The 24,881-nt window shown below is 38.9% G+C and overlaps 1 protein-coding gene across 3 annotated transcripts in view; it reads right to left on the bottom strand.

Annotated features, from left to right (window-relative positions):
- The window catches only part of LOC126088551 (WD repeat-containing protein 89), a 235,217-nt gene that overhangs the window by 125,786 nt on the left and 84,550 nt on the right, over positions 1-24,881 (bottom strand). For all 3 annotated transcript variants that reach the window (XM_049906731.1, XM_049906732.1, XM_049906730.1), the window contains one exon: positions 8,979-9,110. In XM_049906731.1, the coding sequence (XP_049762688.1) occupies positions 8,979-9,110 (132 nt within the window). The remainder of the gene's footprint in view (positions 1-8,978; positions 9,111-24,881) is intronic.

The raw sequence follows: 24,881 nt of genomic DNA, 5'->3' as shown, positions 1-24,881 counted from the left end.
TAATAAAATATTCCAGAATATGCAAACATTACAAACATAAAAAATTTTGATAATCTCCTAGAAATGATAAAATACTTAATAACAAATACAGGGTGTTACAAAAAGGTATGGCCAAACTTTCAGGAAACATTCCTCACACACAAATAAAGAAAAGATGTTATGTGGACATGTGTCCGGAAACATTTAATTTCCATGTTAGAGCTCGTTTTAGTTTCGTCAGTATGTACTGTACTTCCTCGATTCACCGCCAGTTGGCCCAATTGAAGGAAGGTAATGTTGACTTCGGTGCTTGTGTTGACATGCGACTCATTGTTCTACAGTACTAGCATCAAGCACATCAGTACGTAGCATCAACAGGTTAGTGTTCATCACGAACGTGGTTTTGCAGTCAGTGCAATGTTTACAAATGCGGAGTTGGCAGATACCCATTTGATGTATGGATTAGCATGGGACAATAGCCGTGGCGTGGTACGTATGTATCGAGACAGATTTCCAGAATGAAGGTGTCCCGACAGGAAGACGTTCGAAGCAATTGATCGGCGTCTTAGGGAGCACGCAACATTCCAGCCTATGACTCGCAACTGGGGAAGACCTAGAACGATGAGGACACCTGCAATGGACGAGGCAATTCTTCATGCAGTTGACGATAACCCTAATGTCAGCATCAGAGAAGTTGCTGCTGTACAAGGTAACGTTGACCACGTCACTGTATGGAGAGTGCTACGGGAGAACCAGTTGTTTCCATACCATATACAGCGTGTGCAGGCACTATCAGCAGCTGATTGGTCTCCACGGGTACACTTCTAAGAATGGTTCATCCAACAATGTGTCAACCCTCATTTCAGTACAAATGTTCTCTTTACGGATCAGGCTTCATTCCAACGTGATCAAATTGTAAATTTTCACAATCAACATGTGTGGGCTGACGAGAATCCGCACGTAATTGTGCAATCACTTCATCAACACAGATTTTCTGTGAAAGTTTGGGCAGGCATTGTTGGTGATGTCTTGATTGGGCCCCATGTTCTTCCACCTATGCTCAATGGAGCATGTTATCATGATTTCATACGGGATACTCTACCTGTGCTGCTAGAACATGTGCCTTTACAAGTACAACACAACATGTGGTTCATGCACGATGGAGCTCCTGGACATTTCAGTCGAAGTGTTCGTACGCTTCTCAACAACAGATTCGGTGACCGATGGATTGGTAGAGGCGGACCAATTCCATGGCCTCCATGCTCTCCTGACCTCAACCCTCTTGAATTTCATTTATGGGGGCATTTGAAAGCTCTTGTCTACGCAACCCCGGTATCAAATGTAGAGACTCTTCATGCTCCTATTGTGGACGGGTGTGATACAATACGCCATTCTCCAGGGCTGCATCAGCGCATCTTGGATTCCATGCGACGGAGGGTGGATGCATGTATCCTCGCTAACGGAGGACATTTTGAACATTTCCTGTAACAAAGTGTTTGAAGTCATGCTGGTATGTTCTGTTGCTGTGTGTTTCCATTCCATGACTAATGTGATTTGAAGAGAAGTAATAAAATGAGCTATAACATGGAAAGTAAACGTTTCCAGACACATGTCCAAATAACATGTTTTCTTTCTTTGTGTGTGAGGAATGTTTCCTGAAAGTTTGGCCATACCTTTTTGTAACACCCTGTATACGCTAGTGATGGTATTTTAACGGGCGATCCGCAACATGCCAACCACTGATGTTAACCGCAGTTTCACATCGCATGGAGTGCAGCTCACAGCGCTCCTCCCTCACATGGAGAAACAGCGAAATACTGTTTCATACAATTTCACACGATCCGAAAACATCCTTGATCTAGATCTTATCAGTGGTCCTCTGTATGGCAGTGCTGGAGTACCCTTGCATTTAGTTGGGCTGTCAAGTCCTCTTCACTACAATGAACATCGAAGGTAGCTCCTCCCATCAAGCTTTGGAATCATTGAGTGAGTTTTCAGCTACCTTGAATGAGAAGCCCTCTTTGTTGATCTGCACTGCCAGTATTGTAGTAGTGCTTTATATTAACAACATGGACAATGTCTCCGTGCTTTTGTCTCCTTGATGAAGGGTCATAATCCTCGACTGTATGTGAAATCTGACAAGCAACAAAGAATATGATATGACCAAAGCAATGCTTCAAATACTTTTCCAATAGTCACACTTTCCACACAGAGCTAAAAATCTATACCAAACATTCCCGGTCGTATCTCACTGGGCAGTGATAGGCATTATAAAGCACTCAGCCCTTTTACAGTCAACTGACAAGCAATCAGCACGGATTCAGAAAACATCGTTCTTGTGAAACATAACTACCTCTTTATTCACATGAAGTAATCAGTGTTATCAACAGTGGATCTCAAACTGATTCCATATTTCTAGATTTCCAGAAGGTTTTTGACACCATTACTCACGAAAGATTCAAATGGCTCTGAGAACTATGGGACTTAACTTCTGAGGTCATCAGTCCCCTAGAACTTAGAACTACTTAAACCTAACTAACCTAATGATATCACACACATCCATGCCCGACGCAGGATTCGAACCTGCGACCGTAGCGGTCGCGCGGTTCCAGACTGTAGCGCCTAGAACCGCTCGGCCACTCCGGCCGGCACTCACGAAAGACTTCTAGTCAAAGTGTGTGCCTTGGAGTATCACTTCACCTATGCAATTAGGTCTGTTATTTTCTCTCAGAAAGGTTACAATATGTAGTAAACAATGGAAAATCATTGTTTAAAACAGGAGCGATACTCAGCATTCCTCAAGGAAGTGGTGTAGGCCCTCTGCTGTACCTAATCTACAGAAATGATTTAGGAGATTAACTGAGAAGCCCTCTTAGATTGTTTGTCATTTACCATATAGTAAAATCATCAGAAGATCAAAACCAATTGTAAATGACTTAGACATGATACATGAATAGTGTGAAAAGTGACAATTCTCTCTCCACTAGGAAAATTGTGAGCACATCCATGAGCACAAAAAGAAAGCAATTAAATTTTGATTACACGATAAATCACACAAATCTAAATATGTTTCGAATTACAATTAGGAACAACTAAGATGGAATGATCACATAGGTAATGTTGTGGGAAAGGCAAACCAAAGACTGTAACTTATCGGTAGAACATTCAGAAGATGCAACAGGTCTGTACTATACTTGTTCGTCCTCTGCTGGAGTACTGCTGTGCTGTATGAGATCCTTACCAGATAGGATTGATGGGGGACACTGAAAAAATTCAAATAAGGGCAGTTTGTTCTGCATTATCACGAAATGGGGGAGAGAGTGTGTCAGATACCAGAAGCAAGTTGGGATGGCAATCATTAAAACAATTTTTTTTTATTTTTTTCCATCGCAGCAAGATCTTTTCATGAAATTTCAATCACCAACTTTCTCATCCGAATACGAAAACATTTTATTGTCATCAACCTACATGCGAGAAATTACCATCATAATAAAATAAAAGAAATCAGAGCTCATAGAAAGATTTGTGTGTCCATTTTTCCCATGTGTTATTAGAGTGGAACATTAGAGAATGTGGTTCAAAGAACCTTCTGCCAGGCACTTAAGTGTGAATTGCAGAGTAGTCAAGTAGATGTAGATGTTCTCCTGAGCGCACAGGGATTCTATACGAGCCAATTGCCTGGCATGTTCGACCCTGGCAATGAGATGTTTTACGTAGTCGTCAAGCGTGTTGCTTCATTTGAAACAGGAACAGTGTATCCACTGTCATGTCCAAATTGCTTGAAGCAGAAAGAATGGTGGAAAGCCTTTACTGCCTTCTTTGCTGTATTATATGTGAATGTCACAGCAGGCAGTACTGTACCCCAATATCTCTGTTAGACATCAACACACACCAAGAACATATCCATCAACGTCTTATTAAAGCATTCTGTGAATTCATTCATTTGTGGTCAGCAGGCAGTTCTTGCTCTGTGGATGATGCTACAACAGAAAATTACCTCTGATGCTAGTCGCGACTGGAAAACTTATACACAGAGATTCGCGACTGGAAAACTTATACACAGAGATCATCACAAGAGGTGCTCCTTGCTTCAAAATTATGACTTCTAAAATGAACCTAGCAATTTCTTGAGCTTCAGTAATTGGCACAGCTGAGGTGACAATGTAATGAGGAAGGTACTCAGTGCAGAATATTATCCACCAATTCCTGTTTGTTGGCTTGGGAACCTTCCCAAGAGGTTGATTCCAGTCCAGTGGAGTGGAACTGCTGCACATGGAATTGGTACCACATTCCCCAGAGATAATTGATATATACACCCCCATGGGTGGCATTCCTTACAGTGGCTTACATAGTGCCTAACAGACTGGTAGAGTCCTGTCCAGTGACGTCGGCATCTGATTTTCTCATATCTGTTGTTTGGTTGGTTTGGGGGAGGGGACCAAACAGCAATGTCATCAGTGCCATCAGATTAGGGAAGGATGGGAAAGGAAATTGGCCATGCCATTTCATAGGAACCATCCCAGCATTTGCCTGAAGAGATTTAGGGAAATCACAGAAAACCTAAAACAGGATGGCTGGATGTGGGTTTGAACCGTCGTCCTCCAAAATGCGAGTCCAGTGTGCTAACCACTGCACCATCTCGCTCGGTTCCTCGTCTCTATCATATTTACATCTTCCACTATAGTTTGTTCTCTAATTCATTTAGTTGCTCTCCAGTCCCTCCCAATAATTTGCATCTCTCCACTGGTTGCTGAGCTGCCCTCAAATTTTGAATGATTTTCGTGTTAAAAAGGTCCAGGTTTCACTGTCATGACTGTGTCGGACAAACTGTTTGTAAACAATAAAATTTTTATTTATTTTATCAACAGTGCTCAAAGCCATTTCTACTCTTATATTTATTTCTTTTGCTATCCATCCGCTGACAGCAGTTATAACTAGTCATCGTCTAATAACAACTATTTTTTTCTGATTTGGAAAACTGACATTTAAATATCTGAGTTGTAAGACCAGCTTTTGTAAGACCAGTTTCTGTGAAAGAAGGAATATTTCCAGACATTGAAATTTGTGTAAAGGCATAATTTCTTGGACCTGTGAAAGCCAACCCACGCCAAACTGATTTCCTTGAAAGACAACTAGTATTATTGCAGCAAAAGGTCGGTGGTTAGTAGCTACTATTACTGGAAGACCTCTTAAGAGTACCAATTCCATTCCCAACAACTTATAACTGTGAATGTAGACCATCGACTACAGCAGAAATGAAAGCAAAAGTGAAGGACTGAATGAACCTGGTACGTGAGTTACAGTGTGCAGTGGTGGACACCAAACCAAATATAAAAAGTAACGTTTTGAACGTTAGGCTCTATAAGGTACCCTTTCCGTGCAGCGACCATGGAAACAGCAAAGGTCATCAGCAAGATAAATAAATTATGTTTCCACGACTGGTTGCTACATTCTTTATAATTTTATAAAAAGTAAAGGTAGAAATTAAGAGAACAAAATGTCCCATTTACAGATTCTCGGTGTACTGAAAAATGTAGAAAATTTGTGAGTTTATATTGTATGATTATGTATTATAAATCATATGTCAGTTAAAAAGATTAATGTTTATTTATTTTTAGTCTAATGTCTAATTAGGTCTCAAACTTTTTTAAGATTATTGGATGTCATCTGATCTCGTTCTGGGGTAATGGTCTCAGAAAGGTTGGGAACCACTGGTCTAGTCTTCGTGAATCATAGGTGACCAGATATTGGTCTGTTATGGAAATACTTCTGGATATCTGGTCGCAGATGAGCTAGGATGATGAGTAACCACTTTCGCCCCCACTGGATCATAGTTTACAATGTTCTTTGTTTGATTCTTCCTTCTTCAAGGCTTCTATTGTTTTCAGCAGTATTGGGTCTTCCCTCCATTCAGTAGTAATGTCATTTAATGCCGTGATGACTAAGACTTCATCGACGTAGCAGTGTTCTGCCGAAGAAGCAGTTAGTGTTGTGTGTGCGCATGTTTTTGTAAACCACTGTGACACCATACTCCTGAAGCTCCAAAGCTCATCTCTCCTGACAACCCATCAGATCCTCATAATAGTCTGTCAGTACAGAAAATGGTGGTCAGTCATAACAGTGTATGGTTTGTCAAATAAATATGACCTGAACTTGTTGATGGACCAAACAAATGCAAGGTAAATTAATTGTTTGTACAGTAGTTTCTCTCAAACTTGAAGAGCAATCTGGTAGCATAAGCTGTCACCTTTCAGTGCCTCAGTGCCTTCCTGAATTTGTTCTAAAAATGCTCCTACCCCATAACTGCTAATGCCAGCATAAGTTCTGTCTCAGCACTCTCAGCATATAATGTTAATACTGGAGGACATGTTGATGCAACCTTGAGAAAAAGGAGAGACCTTTTTTACACTTTGTTCCAGGAAACTTGGGTGCTCCCTGCAGTAGTTCATGCAAGTAAGTTCCTTGGTACAAAAATCCTTTATGGATCAGGTAGTATGAGCACATTCTGAGAAAACTTTCACATCATGAATGTTCCAAGGAGTCATAAAATCTGTGACTGCTCTTCTTTTCTCAGGGTTGGTATGGCCATTAACTGAGTGCACCAACATTTTTATTTCTTGGACGAGAAAGAGGCTTTATTCCGGATACAGGCAGTCTGAACATACATCAACACAGTGGCCACGAGGCTTAGATATTCTCCAAACGTTTTTGAAAAATCAAATCCATCATCCATAAAATAGACACACAGTCCATTTAAGGTGCCGAAGCAGATTATCCCTTATACACTCAAGGGTGGCTGTAGTTTTACACAGTTCACACAGCATAGCTTTGAACTCATACAGGCCTTCAGGATTTATGAAGTTCATCCTCATCAAACATGATTTGCCAGTAGCCTGGTGCATATCCCTAGTTGAGAAATACTCTGCTCCTGTCAAGCAGGCTAGGGTGTCATCAATGGATGGCTATAGATAGATATTTTTTCTAAACATTTCATTCGCTTGTCAGTAGTAAAATCAGTTATGCCATATGCCATCCTCCTCCTTCACATGAACCACAAGAGAGGTCCAAGGAGTCTCTGAAACTTCAATGATGTTATCTCGTAGTGTCTTCTCCACTTTCTCCTGATTACCTGTCGTTCAGCTAGCAACACCCTATGCAAGCACTGGCTAATTGGTGAAGGATCCCCAGTGTTGATATAGTGTTTTACCATGGATTGCTTGGACTGTCTTTTCTCCACTCCAGATTTGAAAGCATCTAAAAATTTGCACAGCATGGCTAATACTCATTGACACTTCTCGGTCAGGAATGAATCTGTTGGCAATTCAACAGTATGATTCTTCACTGTGTTGTCTGTAGTGGTAACAGAGAGCAATTCTTCATTGATGGCACCAAGTTGTTCAATACTGGCCTGGTTCGGCTGTTCCTAAACATATACCTTTGAAGACGAATGTGGTTGCTCGTGATAATTAGTAACTGATAATTCTCCTTGATCACCAGCAGTGCTTATGATCATCACTATATAGTATACAGATTTCTTTTGAGAGATTGACTAGCTTTTTGCAACTGACAAAATCTTCCTAATTTAACTAAGCATCTAGACTGATGACTAGAACTTGTCTTGTTGACAATGGCAGGATAACAATTCTTCTTCGCTGAGTGTGTTTGTTGGAAAAGCTTTATCAATCTGTAGATCCAATTTCTACAGTCTGTTATTACTGTGATGCCTGCAGAAATTCCTATCCAAGAATAACATTATAACTACATTCTGGTAAAACAGAAAATTCGAAAGGCTGGAGTCTGTCACTGATAGTTATTCTTACAATTCATGTTCCTGTCGGTTAGACTTATTTCCCATGTGTGACCTTCAGCACAATCATGAACCAAATCTTCTGTAGCTGGTGATAATAAGCAATATACATTACAGTACAGTAAAAGAACCCCCTCAGCTGATTAGCATCCAGACAGGTTGCCCATTGATTATGACATCAAACAGACCTCCTAACATCCCAGTAACTGGTGCCCACAGAGGATTTTTATCTGTGGGGGCCTCAATTCCATACATCGTCACCTCACATCTCCACCATAGGCCTATAATGTTATACTGTAACCACAATTAAGTCCAAATCTGAAAGCAGGGTAATCAATGAAGTACAACACTTAGCACTGAAGTCATGTTTATTTCATTGGAAGGAGAGTGGTGATACTTATAGAAACAGCAATTATTCCAGAATGCGCAAAAGCTAAAAAATTAGAAAATTTGAGAATCTTCTACAAATGGTAAATACCAAATAAAAAATTCTGGTGATAAGATCTGAACCGGCAAGCTGCAGTGCACCAGCCAGTGACACTAACTGCTGTTTTGCATTGTGTGCAGCACAGTTCATGGCAATATTGTACATTTTCTCGATACTGTTAGTGTTTTGGTAATGAAACATACACAACAAGAATATATTAAAAAGATGTTCAATAAAGCTATTTTGGAGATGAAAGTTCACATTTTGCCTATGAATTTTAAAAAATGTGTTGAAAACGAGTGGTCTCATTACCTGACAAAAGGGAGAGAAGTTTCAGAGGATGTGAGATACTTATGAAATTTAAATCTTAACCTATGCTACAGATCAGTCCGTGACCATACCCAAGGTTTCAGGACTGGAAGGGGTACAAGGGTCCTATTCATCCATTTGAATAAAGCATACACAACATGAATACTTTAAAAAGCTGTTAATCAAAGCTATTCTGCAGATAAAGTTGACATTGAACTTATAAATGAGAAAACAAAGAAATGTATTGAGAATGAGTGGCCTCACTATCTGAGGAAAGGGAGGCAAGTTTCAAAAGAAGTGGGTTACATGCATGAGATAGATATTCAATACCACAGGACACTAAACTGAGGTAAACACCTCAGAAAAGGATGACAATAAAATTAACCAAAGATATTACAGACACATCGACAAAATAACAATAAAATATGTCAGTTTTAAAATATATAAATTACTTACGATAGATGACTCTGTGTTGAGACAGTATTCAAGGGCGTCATCTTCACACTGTTTACTGATATCAAATACATTTATAATACCATCAACAGAGCCTGTTGCTAATTTGTTTTTTTCTTCTGGATGAAATCGGACCTAAAAGAGACAGAGAAATTTCCAAAACACTGAGCTATCGAGTAAATTAAAACGATAACTACTAGAAGCAATAGATTCAAAAGGAAACAGAAACTATTTATGAAATTTGAACAACTGATTCAGGATTTACAGGAAAAGGTTGGAATTCCAGTTTGATCTCAAACAGCAACATGGACAAGGCTAGGAAAAAAACACGAGGAATGAAGAAAATCAGAATTCCATGTCAAGACAAGGATACGGTGAGCATAATTTTAGACAGCTGCTTGCAGCTGACAGCTGCTGAATACAAAACTTCCTTATTTAAGACCTTTCCCGTTTCTAACCACCCTGCACTAGTGATCTCGTTTTCAATGACTGTGAACAGGTGATCTTCTGTATTACATGTTATTTCCATCTTATATATTATTGGCCATTACTTTCAATAATGGAAATTTCTAGACAGCAATAATAAAGAAAAGTGAGAAAGGGAACAAATCACCCGCAGCTAGCCGATACACATAATAGGTCATTAATGTTCGCTATTTTTTGAGCAATCACACCTATTTCCAATTTAATTACTCTCTGCTGACCCCGCCCTCCTCTCTCTCTCTCTCTCTCTCTCTCACACACACACACACACACACACACACACACACACACACACACAAAATAGAGAGACTCAAATGCACATGTCTGTAGTTTAAGGAACAGGTTTATAACTGTTAAATATTTTACAACACATGCTCATACTCTCATACTGAAGATGAGTTTTTTGCTGCAGATCAACACTCTTTCTGAAGAAGCAACCCATAAACAGTTTCATATTTTAGAAATTTTCCATTGTTCCATGCATTACAGTCAATAATTTTGTCAAAGTTTACCACATTTCTAATTTTGTAAAGTACTTGCAGATTTTAAGGAAAACATTTGTTCCTTTTGTTGTTAGCTCGTTAAACCATGAGAGAGCTAATCAAAACATTAAATATAAATAACAGAATGACTAAAGATAACGACTCACCAAGTAGAGAAGATACCGAGCAGGATAAGTATTAACTAAAACTATGAACTTGCTTTCTTCTCACAGTAAGCAGTCGTAGATAACTACAGTGCCTCAGTATTGTGGCCCAACTGGCACAATGTAGCTAAGTGAATACCATTGTGTGTGTCTACGAGATGCATTCAAGTTCTAAGGCCTCCGATTTTTTTTCTCCGGACTCGAAAGAGATAGAAACATGCACATTGTTTTAAAATGAGGCCGCGTTCATTGTCAATACGTCCCAGAGATGGCAGCACCGTACGGCAGATGGAATTTTACCGCCAGCGGCGAGAATGAGAACTGTTTTAAATACTTAAAATGGCGATGTTTACCTTACTTGAACAGCGTGCAATCATTCGTTTTCTGAATTTGCGTGGTGTGAAACAAATTGAAATTCATCTACAGTTGAAGGAGACATGTGGTGATGGAGTTATCGATGTGTCGAAAGTGCGTTCTTGGGTGCGACAGTTTAATGAAGGCAGAACATCGTGTGACAACAAACCGAAACAACCTCGGGCTCGCACAAGCCAGTCTGACGACATGATTGAGAAAGTGGAGAGAATTATTTTGGGGGATCGCCGAATGACTGTTGAACAGATCGCCTCCAGAGTTGGCATTTCTGTGGGTTCTGTGCACACAGTCCTGCATGACGACCTGAAAATGCGAAAAGTGTCATCCAGGTGGGTGCCACGAATGCTGACGGACGACCACATGGCTGCCCGTGTGGCATGTTGCCAAGCAATGTTGACACGCAACGACAGCATGAATGGGAGTTTCTTTTCGTCGGTTGTGACAATGGATGAGACATGGATGCCATTTTTCAATCCAGAAACAAAGCGCCAGTCAGCTCATTGGAAGCACACAGATTCACCGCCACCAAAAAAATTTCGGGTATCCGCCAGTGTTGAAAAAATGATGGTGTCCATGTTCTGGGAGAGCGAGGGCGTAATCCTTACCCATTGCATTCCAAAGGGCACTACGGTAACAGGTGCATCCTACGAAAATGTTTTGAAGAACAAATTCCTTCCTGCACTGCAACAAAAATGTCCGGGAAGGGCTGCGCGTGTGCTGTTTCACCAAGACAATGCACCCGCACATCGAGCTAACGTTACGCAACAGTTTCTTCGTGATAACAACTTTGAAGTTATTCCTCATGCTCCCTACTCACCTGACCTGGCTCCTAGTGACTTTTGGCTTTTTCCAACAATGAAAGACACTCTCCGTGGCCGCACATTCACCAGCCGTGCTGCTATTGCCTCAGCGATTTTCCAGTGGTCAAAACAGACTCCTAAAGAAGCCTTCGCCACTGCCATGGAATCATGGCATCAGCATTGTGAAATATGTGTACGTCTGCAGGGCGATTACGTCGAGAAGTAACACCAGTTTCATCAATTACGGATGAGTAGTTAATTAGAAAAAAAATCGGAAGCCTTAGAACTTGAATGCACCTCGTATAAGCTTTGAAGAAGGGCCCAAGTCCATGTGTTTCACTACTATGTTCAAGTCTGATGTTAACAGTATATGGTGAATGGTTGTCTTTCCTCATTTCACCATTTATCTTCCTCATAGGATTTTCCAGCATAATAGTAATTATATCTAACAAATACTTGTGCTTTGTCTCTTCCAGATAACACTTTTGTCATACCGAAGAAAAGTTCTCAGTTAGTAAACAACAACTCAAAGCTTCTTTAATACATTACAAATAGAGTGATAGTATCTTTGCATTTTCTATAAGAATTTATGTACATAAAAGACAGTAAACTCTAGGATAATGAAAATAGATGCTAACAAATCTAAAAATACTTGTGAGAAGTTGATGGTTGTTGATTCTGAAACATACAAAATAAGGCAAAACCAAATCTTATACTCGTGGTGTGGCCTTGTGGCAATTTCTTTTGTATTATACAATACTGAGAATTACAATAGTGCTCAACTTGTTTTTTACATTCTCAAGTAACTCCAAATGACAGAGAGAATTCTAAAGTTGTAGATCCTGAAAGTTAGGTGGATTAGTTGGAATGGATTACAAAAAGAAAAAGTATCTTCCAAATATTCATGTGCACACTTGATAGTAGCTTGTGGCATGTATACATATATTTCCACCTCACAACAGAAAGCACCTTCATCTTGGTATTCATAAATATTATAAAAATAGATTTGTGTGTGTATGTTTTTCCACGTCCCCTCCTAAGCCAGTGAATCAATTTCAACCAAATTTGGGCAGGCAACAATCACTGTGGGAGCAAGAAAACAATCACAGTTCCAGAGATATGACATCGCAAACAATGAGATGTGTGAAAAACTGCCACATTATGCATGACATTTACCTTTATTAATTCTGTGTTACTAACTCTATTCACAATAAATTTCGTAACAGTATCCACATATGCAGCTGCATGTACCTACATAATATGTCATTGTAAGACACATAGCTCAAGAGATATGACATCATAAACACTGAGATGTGTGAAAAATTGTCGCACTGTGCATGATATTTAAATTTATTACTTCTTTGCTACTAACTCTAGTCACAACATACTTCACATACTGTGTCCAGATATGTCACTGAATATATCTACACAAACATATCATTGTAAGACATATAGTTCAAGAGATATTATGTCACAAACACTGAGATGTGTGAAAAAATGCCACACAATGCAGGAAGCTTTAATATATTTATCCTTTACTACTAAGAAACTCCTACAATCGGACCAACTTAAAGAAATCCCTGACACCTGGAAGGGTTTTTGATGGCTTTCAACTGTGAAGCGCAAACAGCTGTAGATGAAAACAGTAGCTGTCCACAGAGTTACAATAGGTGTTGCCATAGCAACGTTTACAAAATCACATTGTAGACACATGAAGTAGCTGTACTTATAAATCTGTACATTATGCACATTTCTTTGTACGACTGTTTTACAATTTCAAAGGTGTTTTCACAAATAGTTGGAACTGAAATTTTTTCGATATTATACTACAAATACTTGGGCCATGCTGAGTTTGTCAGATAGCAGACAATAATGTCCACATATCCATTACATTATAATATCTATAATTAAACAAAACCTCAAACTGTAACCACAATATCAAATAATTTTTTAAAACATTCTGGTACTTACAATAGCAGAGATAGGCACAAGCAGACAGCCACAACAAACACTTGTGTAGAGAACCAAAGTTATTTTATGTAGCATGGGAGAGGAAGAGGTTGCGTGAAAAGATCCTAACTGGGAATATCACCCCAAACATTGCATCAAGAGAAAAACAGCCATATCTTATAAGAAGTATGTTAGTACTGAAATGTCAGCAATATACAAGAGTTGAGACCTGAGAGATTATATGACATGAGAAACAGGGTGACATAAAGCTCTGAGATTAAAAAGGATAGACTGAAACACAAGCCTGGATGATACGTAATTCTATATAATTTGGTCCTTACAGTTAGGTGTTTTGACCACTCCACTGATAGTCCCATAGTGCTGCCTTTTCATTTTTCATAGTTTATGTACAAAATATGTACGTAACATGTAACAAAACAGTTTTGAGAGATCTGTCTCTCGTGTAAAACAGCTTTTCAGAAATCAAGTTGCAGTTTTAGCTTTCATAATTTAAATTGCATTAAACATTGTGCAAATGTAGTTGTCAGATAATGCTACAAGCAAATCTGTTCCCACAATCTTTACTTTGCATTCAAATTCATTAGCTTAGCCAACTAACAACTAAATTATCACCTTCCAAACTAAACTGGCACTTGGGCAGTTCTACAGATCAATCTGTCACCGCAACCAAAACTTGAGGGCTGGGAGGGGGCAAGGGGTGGGAACGCAAAGATGCTCCAAACCAAATACAACATAAGACTATAAAAAGAAAGTCACTATGAAATGTTATTAGCCATGCTCACTATTTGCTTTTTTCGTAATAAGTTTCAACACCCCAGATGATTTTTACCTTTCGCATTAAATAAATGAGGCTCTGGGGAAATACATGTTGCCTAAGGCATCTGGCTTGGATCCCCATCACTAAGAACTGGCTACTATATTTGCTGAATAATTGTGTCCAGTCCTGAAAGACAGGGGTTCTCAAACATTTTCCGTTGCACCCCCTTTCAGACACATAAATTATTTTAATCCCCTCCCCACCCCCACCACTATTTATTTTTGCTTCCCTTGCTCAGCACGTCTCAAACTTGGCATTAAAACAGCCCACAATATCAATTTACTTCTGTTTAATTAATGCAACTTTCAGTTACAACTACAATAATAATAGTGCTATTAATAATAATTAGAAACTGTCATATGGGCACATTGGAGGAATTTTTTTAAAAGAATATCATATGTTTGTATTATTCAAAGATGGAGCAAGACGACAAATACAACTAGTTTATAAACAACTATGGTTATGATTGCAGTTTTACAAGTTCACAAATTTATTACTTAGTTAAAATTTAAATGTTTCCATTGTAATGCTTTAAGTCAAAAACAAAGTTTTAATATTTGAAAGATCACAACATACAAGTAATTCCAGAATACTATTCAACATTTAAAAGTCAATTTAAAACATGTTACATTCATACTGATCATCCAAAAAAGGAAATAAGCAAGAGTAAAAATGCACACGATCCAAACTTTGGAGTTTTTTGACATTTACACATTTAGTGTGCTGTGTATGCTTCTTCATAAAATGAAAGAAAATCCAGTCTGGGTTGGATCTTTGAAACAGCAACTTGCAGATCCCCTTCCAGCTGCAGTCGAGGCCAATGTTTTATACTGATTAATACCAGTATGTTGAGGTGAAGGGTAGTAACAGGTATGCTGCCCCTCCTGCTAAATTAGGATATTCATTCTGACTCTGCACAAAAAATTTTAAGAGGTATTAATTTAAATTCATTTCAAAGTGTTATATCACTTGAGAGTTCTATTTGCTCCTCCTGTTTTACTGTTGACAATTGGTCTGTAATGATCATATCGAATGGATCATGGATCCGCTCATACTCAGATGAAGGTTCTGAAAATTTATTCTCAAATTGCTGGTAAAGTTTTTCGGAAGTAAAATGCCAATTCTATTTCTTTTATTTACATTCATCTCATTTTCCTCCACAAAATCAGTCAGATAAGAAAATATCTCCTAATTTTGATTTGCAGCTCCTTGTATTGCCGTGTTTGCGGTTAAAATTGTTGGATGTGAGGTCTGCCAGTTTAGCATAACTGGCGGACCTCATATCCAACAAAATATCTCCTCTCCATGTGACCAATGGGTTCAAGTTTTCTATTAAACACAAACACTTTCTTGCTTAGAAAGACGATATTAATAATTCGGCCTTGAAGTGATGTGTTAAGATCATTCAGTTTCTCAAAAATTACTGTCAAGAAACACACTGCCACAAGCCATTTTCCATCCCGAAGCTTAGCCGTGAGTGTGGAACTGCTGTTCTATTGGAAACGACAAAGTTCATCCTTCACCTCCACACCGTAATGAAGACCTTTTTCTAAGAAACAACCAACTCATCTCCAAGAGCAATAGAAGCCAGCTGTAAATGGAACCTATATCCTCTCACAGAATGGAAAATAACCTACTATTTAAAGCTCGTACTTTCACCAAATTTACAAGACTGACTGCATCATTCAGCACTTCATTCACATCTGCTTGTACCATTTAAAAACCCAATACCACCCAGTGTATCGTGCAGTGTGTGAATTTTACAGAAGGAGAAAAAGGACTCACTCTTGTCACAAACCTCTTTTTAGCTCCATCAAATACTGCCATCCCATTGGTACATACATCAATAAAATTTCTCCATGACAGATTGTTGTCAACAAAAAAGGAATTCACAAGGGAAAAAAACATATTTGCCTGTAGTCCTCCCTTCAACAGATTTACAAAACAGAAAGTCTTCCTGCATTTCATTCTCATAACCGAACATACAAAAATAAGAAGCTGGCAAGAGTTCGGATATCAATACTGTCATCAAGTTGCACAGTGAATTTTGGGCTCATGAAGATATGGTAGCAATTTATTTTTCATGTCAGAGACTACTGCATTAACACAATTAGCCACAATTTAGTGTGATATCGAGTAAGAATGGTATCAACTTTGGACTCTCGCCAAACTTTTCTCCTTGCATGATCGCACATTTTTACAGCTGCAGGAGGCAATGTGCGGTGATTTGAATTTTGCAAATTAAATAGGATACTTCTAGGGATGCTCTTAGTGCTTTTTTAGGAGCTGATAACCCCCCCCCCCCCTTTTCTTTGGGCATCTGGCATTTTCTTTTAGTTGTTCCTCACTGTTGTTGTTGTTGTTGTTGTTGTCTTCAGTCCAGAGACTAGTTTGACGCAGCTTTCCATGCTACTCTACCCTGTGCAAGCCTCTTCATCTCTCAATAACTACTGCAACCTACATCCTTCTGAATCTGCTTAGTCTATTCATCTCTTGGTCTTCCTCTACAATTCTTACACCCCACGCTTCCTTCCAATACTAAATTGGTGATCCCTTGATGCCTCAGAACTTGTCCTACCAACCAATCCCTTCTTCTAGTCAAGTTGTGCCACAAATTCCTCTCCTCCCAATTCTATTCAGTACCTCTGCATTAGTTACATAATCTAATTATCCAATCTTCAGCATTCTAACTTAGCACCACATTTCAAAAGCTTCAATTCTCTTCTTGTCTACACTGTTTATTGTCCATGTTTCACTTCCATACATGGCTACACTCCGTACAAATACTTTCAGAAAAGACTTCCTGAGACTTACATCTATAATCGATGATAGCAAATTTCTCTTCCTCAGAAACCCTTTCCTTGCCATAGCCAGTCTACATCTTATATCCTCCCTACTAAGACAGTCATAAGTTATTTTGCTTCCCAAATAGCAAAACTCATTTACTGCTCTAAGAGTCTGATTTCCTAATCTGATATAATTCGACTAGATTCCATTATCCTCATTTTGCTTTTGTTGCCGTTCATCTTATATCTTCCTTTCAAGACATGTCCATTTGGTTCAGCTGCTCTTCCAGGTCCTTTGCTGTCTCCAACTGAATTACAATGTCATCAGCAAACCTCAAAGCTTTTATTTCTTCTCCATGGATTTTAGTACCTACTCCAAATTTTTCTTTTGTTTCCTTTACTGCTTGTTCAGTATACAGATTGAATAACATCGGCGATGGGCCACAACCTTGTCTCACTCCCTTCTCAATCGCTACTTCCCTTTCATGTCCCTCGACTCTTATAATTGCCATCTGGTTTCTGTATAAATTGTAAATAGCCTTTCGCTCCCTGTATTTTACACCTGCCAATTTCAGAATTTGAAAGAGAGTATTCCAGTCAACATTGTCAAAAGCTTTTTCTAAGCTTACAATGCTAGAAACATAGATTTGCCTTTCCTTACCCAATCTTCTAAGATAAGTCATAGGATCAGTATCGCCTAGCATGTTTCAACATTTCTACAGAATCCAAAATCCAAACTGATCTTCTACGAGGTCGGCTTCTACCAGATTTTCCATTCGTCTGTATTCATGTTAGTATTTTGCAACCATGACTTATTAAATTGATAGTTTGGTATTTTCAAACCTGTCAACACCTGCTTTGTTTCAGATTGGAATTATTATACTCTTCTTGAAGTCTGAAGGTACTTCATCTATCTCATACATCTTGCTCATCAGATGGAATTGTTTTGTCATGGCTGGCTCACCCAACACTATCAGTAGTTCTAATGGAATATTGTCTACTCCCAGGGCCTTGTTTCAACTTTCAGTGCTCTGTCAAATTCTTCACGTGGTAGTGTATCTCCCATTTCATCTTCATCCTACAGCCTCTTCCACTTCCATAATACTGCCATCAAGTACACCACCCTTGTATAGACTCTCTATATATTCCTTTCACCTTTAGGCTTTCTCTTCTTTGCTTAGGACTGGCTTTTCATCTGAGGTCTTGATATTCATTCTTTTCTCCAAAGGTCTCTTTAATTTTCCTGTAAGCAGTATCCATTTTACCCCTAGTGATATATGCTTCTACATCCTTATATTAGTCCTCTAGCCATCCCTGCTTAGCCATTTTACATTTCCTGTCGATCTCATTTCTGGGATGTTTGTATTCCATTTTGCCTGCTTCATTTACTGCATTTTTATATAGTCTTCTTTCAATCAATTATATTCAACATCTCTTCTGTTACCCAAGGATTTCTACTGGCCCTTGTCTTTCACATATTTAACCATCTGCTGCCTTCCCTATTTCATCCCTCAAAGCTACCTATTCTATTCTATTGTATTTCTTTCCCCTGTTCTTGTCAATCGTTCCCTAATGCTCTCAATGAAACTCTTTACAGCCCCTGGCTCTTTCAGTTTATCCATGTCCCATCTCCTTAAATTCCTACCTTTTTTCAGTTTCTTCAGTGTTAATCTACAGTTCATAACCAATAAATTGTGGTCAGAGTCCACATCTCTTCCTGGGAATGTCTTACAATTTAAAACCTGGTTCCTAAATCTCTGTCTTACCATTATACAATCTAACTGAAACCTCCCAGTGTCTCCAGGCCTCTTCCACATATACAACCTTCTTTCAACACATGCATGCACTTAGTTTACTTTGTGTTGTCCGACAATTCATTTAGAGTGCTAACATAGTACTGTTTGGTCATTGGTTACTTTTTTGCCCTGTGTAATAGCTTTTTCGTATGTGGGAATTTTCTTATGTTGCTAAAACTTGGTACAGATTGGTTACTCTGTTTTAGGATTTGGAGTTCATTTTCTGTGCCGCTGGGGTGGCAGTTGTTTTTGATGAGGTGGTCTGCAAATATGGAATGTGTGCTGTCACTTCTCAGTGCCCTTAAATGTTATGAGTAACTAATCCTCAAATTTCTTCATATGTGTCCAGTGCATACTGAATCACAGTCATTGCATGTTAGCTGGTATATACCTGCTTTGTTGAATTTATTGATGGTGGTTTTGGGTGTGTTTAATCTTTTCTGCACAGTGTTCTTTGTTTTATATGCCACATGTATACCTTGTTTTCTCATTATGTTTCCTATTCTTTGTGTTGTTCTGTGTCAAATGTTAGGTTGTGTCATGTTTTCTTGCTGTTTGTGATTTCTTCACAGTGTGTGCTCTGTGTGTGTGTGTGTGTGTGTGTGTGTGTGTGTGTGTGTTCTCTGTTGTGTGGTTGTTGGTAGTATGTTATATTGTGATACTGTTGTGTGTGTTCTGCATCAGCTGTGTTTTTATTTTATGGTTTAGTTTGTCAACAGTGTTTATTTTGTAACCTTTTCTGCGGCAGTTTGCATGATTATGTTTAGTTCTTGTGTGTAGCTCTCTTTGTTCATTGGGATCTGTACCAATTTTTTTGCAAAACATGAAAATTACCACAACAAAAAAAGTGATCACAAAGGGCAGAAAAGTTATCCATGACCAAACAGTACTGTTACAAAACACTATTCAATACTCTCAAAAAATTATCGGAACACAAAATAAACTGAACGAATGCACGCACGCAGGTGCGTGTGCGCATTCACTCACTCACTCACACACACACACACACACACACACACACACACACACACACACACACACAATGAAAAAAAAAGTAACAGATTCAAGGTTCGCAGATATCAAACTCAAGCAAAACAGTAAACAAATTACTGCCAAGCGTGCATCAGAAATTTTTGCAGTGAAAGATGATTCCTAGCCACAAAAGCATTGCAAGACACAGTATTCACACACAAGCAGGAGAAAAACTTAAATAAACGCTGTCAAAATACTAAACATAATTCATAAATAAATTGTTCACCATACCTAAGCTTCACAAATCTTTTACTGATGTCTGCAGATTCAGCTCACCTACACAAAACATGTTTGGCATGTAGAAACAAACTTATCACAGTTCAGGACTAGCCAAAAACTATAATGGTAAGGCCAGAAATGTGTATATGCCATGAGTTTCGCCTGACCAAACATTTTAAAGATTGGATTGTAAACAAAAATTCCATGCAGACAATTTTCTGATGTCCTTCATGTTTGCAAGTAATATGGTGTACTGATTTAGACCTGTGGCTGACTTCAGTTTGCAGCCACAGAAAACACACAATGTAAATGTGCACACACAATGGTAATGTGCACATATAACTTAAATAACAACAAAATCTGATGTAGCATATTTCAGAAAAAGGAAAAGAAAAAAAATCCACTGAGGATGCCACAACTGTGGTGAAAAATGTTTGGATGTTAAAATAAAATAAAACTTTCGTGTACTTGTAAAAAGACAGACCCATCCTTAGTTATATTATGAGCTACGGTAATGGCCATATCAAAAACTGGTGAAGATCACAGCAACCCAAAAAGCTACCAGGTAATTTTCCAGCTATGTCACCTTTACAAGGTTTTGTAGAGGCTAATATTGCAAAAACTGATGCAAAAAATTGACCCAGTCCTGATCCCAACATATACAAGACAGATATGAAAGAAACCATAGCACATGAGCTGTCTTCATAGATCTCACGGCATCTAATAGTATTGTGCACCATTATACATTATTAGAAAAGGTCTATAGCAGCACAAAAGACTATTTATTAAGCTGCATTATCGGGAATCTCTTTCTAAATCAAATTTTTTTAATGTCATTTTGAGGCTAAAGAAGCAGATGGAAGAAACAAGAAAATGGCTTGCCTCAAAGAAGTGTGTTTAATGTCTATAAAGATTATCAGCCTATTCTTGAAAGGATTGAAGTTTCATTTATGCTGACAACCATCTAATTTCTGAATGAGGCAAGCAAATTGGGACAGTAGAGGAGAAACTGTAAACAGTCCAATGCACTGTTTCTACACACTATGAAAATAACCAACTCAAACTGAACACAAAACAGTTCAACTCCGCAATACCTAGGGCTTACACCAGGCTGCACCTTGACAGAACATCAAACTGAAACTGGCTGTCATAAATAATGTTGTGTAATTTGACAGGCACAGCCTGTGAGGACTTCCGCACTACCAATGTACTACTCTACACATGAAAATGCATACCCTATATGCTACAGATCCCACCACAGCAAAGCTGTGGATGTGGCTGTTAACAAGATGTGTTGCATCCTTACAGGCTGTCTACAAATTACTACTCTGGAAAAGATATAATTTCTTGCTGGAATCGCACTTCCTGACACTGAATGATATGCAGCCACAAAAGATAAGATTTAAGCAACAACATCAGAAGCTCATCTTCTATTTAACTGCTAGTAAGCACATCCACAACTGAAGTCCAAAAACAGTTTCCTCAAGACAACTGACTAACTCTTAGCACAACCACACCATACAAAAACACAAATGTGGAACACCAGAAGCCAGTACCTGTACATATGATATCTGAAAGAGGTCACTCTTTTGGCCATGCATATGAATGAACACCTTGGAAGTCACTCAGCCAACTCCACTGTCATGTCACAAGGAGCACCATTAGTTTCCCAAGATGGGGTGTCATTGCAGAACCAATGTTCTGCAAATGTGGGGCAAAGTTGAGCTCAGCCAATTTCTTGCAGTGTTATTTATTTCCAGGCTTGTTTACTACAGAGGACTTTGAAAGAGCTATGATCATGACACTTGAAGTTGCCAAAGTTGAGTCTGTTGTTCTCTGATATTTGTGATATTTATACTTTTTTCTTAGTTGTGTATCTATGTGGTGCAATTTTGTTTGGTTATGCCATAAAAAAATACATATGCACCATAGCTCCGCTTGTGGAGTATTCCTTTTGTAATTCCACTGCATCAACAGCTTAATTAGCCCCTGGAACCAACAGTTTTATTACGGTTTGAGTACTGTGACTCTCCAATATAAGAACATATTCAATAAACTCTTTTCTTTTTAACCTTAACTCAGTCTGTTACAATATGTGGCAAGAAACATTCAACTTGAAATCCCTTTTATTGTGAGGTTTGATTATGGAGTCTTTTGACTGATTTTTGTCTAATGAATAAACTTTAACACCAAAGTATGTACACAGAAGCTATCTTCTGTCAATACTATTTGAGCTTTGTTACGTACTCAATGTTTGGCATCACCCGAACATACACTTGATGATTAAGAAGTACTTCAAACACAGTGTACATTGCCCTCCCTCTTCCCCCCATACAAATTTTTTAGAAATATATACAGGGTTATTACAACTGATTGAAGCGATTTCACGGCTCTACAATAACTTTATTATTTGAGATATTTTCACAATGCTTTGCACACACATACAAAAACTAAAAAAGTTTTTTTAGGCATTCACAAATGTTCGATATGTGCCACTTTAGTGATTCAGCAGACATCAAGCCGATAATCAAGTTCCTCCCACACTCGGCGCAGCATGTCCCCATCAATGAGTTCGAAAGCATCGTTGATGCGAGCTCCCAGTTCTGGCACGTTTCTTGGTAGAGGAGGTTTAAACACTGAATCTTTCACATAACCCCACAGAAAGAAATCGCCTGGGGTTAAGTCGGGAGAGCGTGGAGGCCATGACATGAATTGCTGATCATGATCTCCACCACAACCGATCCATCGGTTTTCCAATCTCCTGTTTAAGAAATGCCGAACATCATGATGGAAGTGCGGTGGAGCACCATCCTGTTGAAAGATGAAGTCGGCGCTGTCGGTCTCCAGTTGTGGCATGAGCCAATTTTCCAGCATGTCCAGATACACGTGTCCTGTAACGTTTTTTTCGCAGAAGAAAAAGGGGCCGTAAACTTTAAACCGTGAGATTGCACAAAACACGTTAACTTTTGGTGAATTGCGAATTTGCTGCACGAATGCGTGAGGATTCTCTACTGCCCAGATTCGCACATTGTGTCTGTTCACTTCACCGCGCCGCGCCGAAAATTCAAAGCGTTTGACTTTGTCATCGGGTGTCAGGGCTTGTAGCAATTGTAAACGGTAAGGCTTCTGCTTTAGCTTTTTCTGTAAGATTTTCCAAACCGTCGGCTGTGGTACGTTTAGCTCCCTGCTTGCTTTATTCGTCGACTTCCGCGGGCTAAGCGTGAAACTTGCCCGCATGCGTTCAACCGTTTCTTCGCTCACTGCAGGCCGACCCGCTGACTTCCCCTTACAGAGGCATCCAGAAGCTTTAAACTGCGCATACCATCGCCGAAGGGAGTTAGCAGTTGGTGGATCTTTGTTGAACTTCGTCCTGAAGTGTCGTTGCACTGTTATGACTGACTGATGTGAGTGCATTTCAAGCACGACATAGCTTTCTCGGCTCCTGTCGCCATTTTGTCTCACTGCCCTCTCTAGCGCTCTGGCGGCAGAAACCTGAAGTGCGGCTTCAGCCGAACAAAACTTTATAAGTTTTTCTACGTATCTGTAGTGTGTCGTGACCATATGTCAATGAATGGACCTACAGTGAATTTATGAAATCGCTTCAATCATTTGTAATAGCCCTGTAATTACTGTCTCCCACATAATGCTTGGACACAAGCAACTGATAGTACATGTTCGCAGAACAAACATACTGAAATACTCTTTTCAGTACAAGTTTCTATGGACTTACAACATTTTCGCACGCGCGCATGTGTGTGTGTGTGTGTGTGTGTGTGTGTGTGTGTTTGTTCTATCAACTAGCAAATGGGAATGTCTTCTCTCCAACACATAATTTACTTTTCACTATCTTTGAAAACTTCCTTTTTATTTCACTCTTTCCTTTAAGAGCAGGATTCTACAACAAAAGTTTAAAGTTCAATCATCTTTATGTTTTTATTCCTTTGAGGTCATACAATTTTAGAAGGCAAACCTAATTCATTTCTTTACGTCTGAGTACAACCCTGTCTCACTCTCTCCTCAACTGCAGTCTGGTTTCTGTACAAATTGTAAATAACTTTTCGCTCCTTCATACCTTCAATATTTCAAAGAGCGTAGTCCACTTTACAGGGTCAAAAGCTTTGTCTAAATCTACAAATTCTATAAACATAGGTTTGCCTTTCTTTAATCTATCTTATAAGATAATTTGTCTGAACAATATTGCCTCGTGTTACTACATTTGTCCGAAACACAAAGTGATCTCCCCCAAGGCTGGCCTCTACCAGTATTTCCATTCTTCTGTAAATAATTCATGTCGGTATTTTGCAAAAATGACTTATTTGACTGATGGTTCAGTAGTATTCACAGCACCTGCCTTCTTACGAATTGTAATTATTACATTCTTCCTGAAGTCTGAGGGTATTTTGCCTGTCCCATACATCTTGCACACCATATGAAATAATTCTGACATGACTGGCTCTCCCAAGGATCTCAATAATAATTCTGAGGGAATATCCACAAGTCTTGTTTCCACTTGGATCTTACATTGCACTGTCAAATTCTTTTCACAGTATCATATCTCCCATCTCATATTCATCTACTTCCGCTTCTCTTTCTATAATAATTTACTTAGTTTTTTTCCCTCTTATACAGACATTTCAGCTTTATCTGATTAGTAATTGTTTGGTATCTGAGCTCTGGATTTCACACAGTTGCTTCCAATGGTCTCCTTAATTTCCTCTAGTTAGGCGTGCTTCTACATTCTTGCATTTCTCGTCTAGCTCCTCTACTGTGTCATTTTGCACTTCCTGACAATCTTTTTATTTTCTTTTTCTTTTTTTCATCAATTAAATCCAACATCTCCAGAGTTATCCAGAAAGTTCCACTAGGCTTTGTCTTTTTACTTATGTGATCCCATTCTGCATTGCCTACAGAGCTATCCATTCACCTTCTCTTATATTCCTATCCGATTTCAGCCCAACATTGCCTTGTGCTCCCTCTGAAATTC

The sequence above is a fragment of the Schistocerca cancellata genome, chromosome 6, assembly GCF_023864275.1.
Source record: "Schistocerca cancellata isolate TAMUIC-IGC-003103 chromosome 6, iqSchCanc2.1, whole genome shotgun sequence".
NCBI classification, from domain to species: domain Eukaryota; kingdom Metazoa; phylum Arthropoda; class Insecta; order Orthoptera; family Acrididae; genus Schistocerca; species Schistocerca cancellata.
Note: the sequence above shows the minus strand (reverse complement) of the source record. Positions and strands in the feature narration are given on the sequence as shown.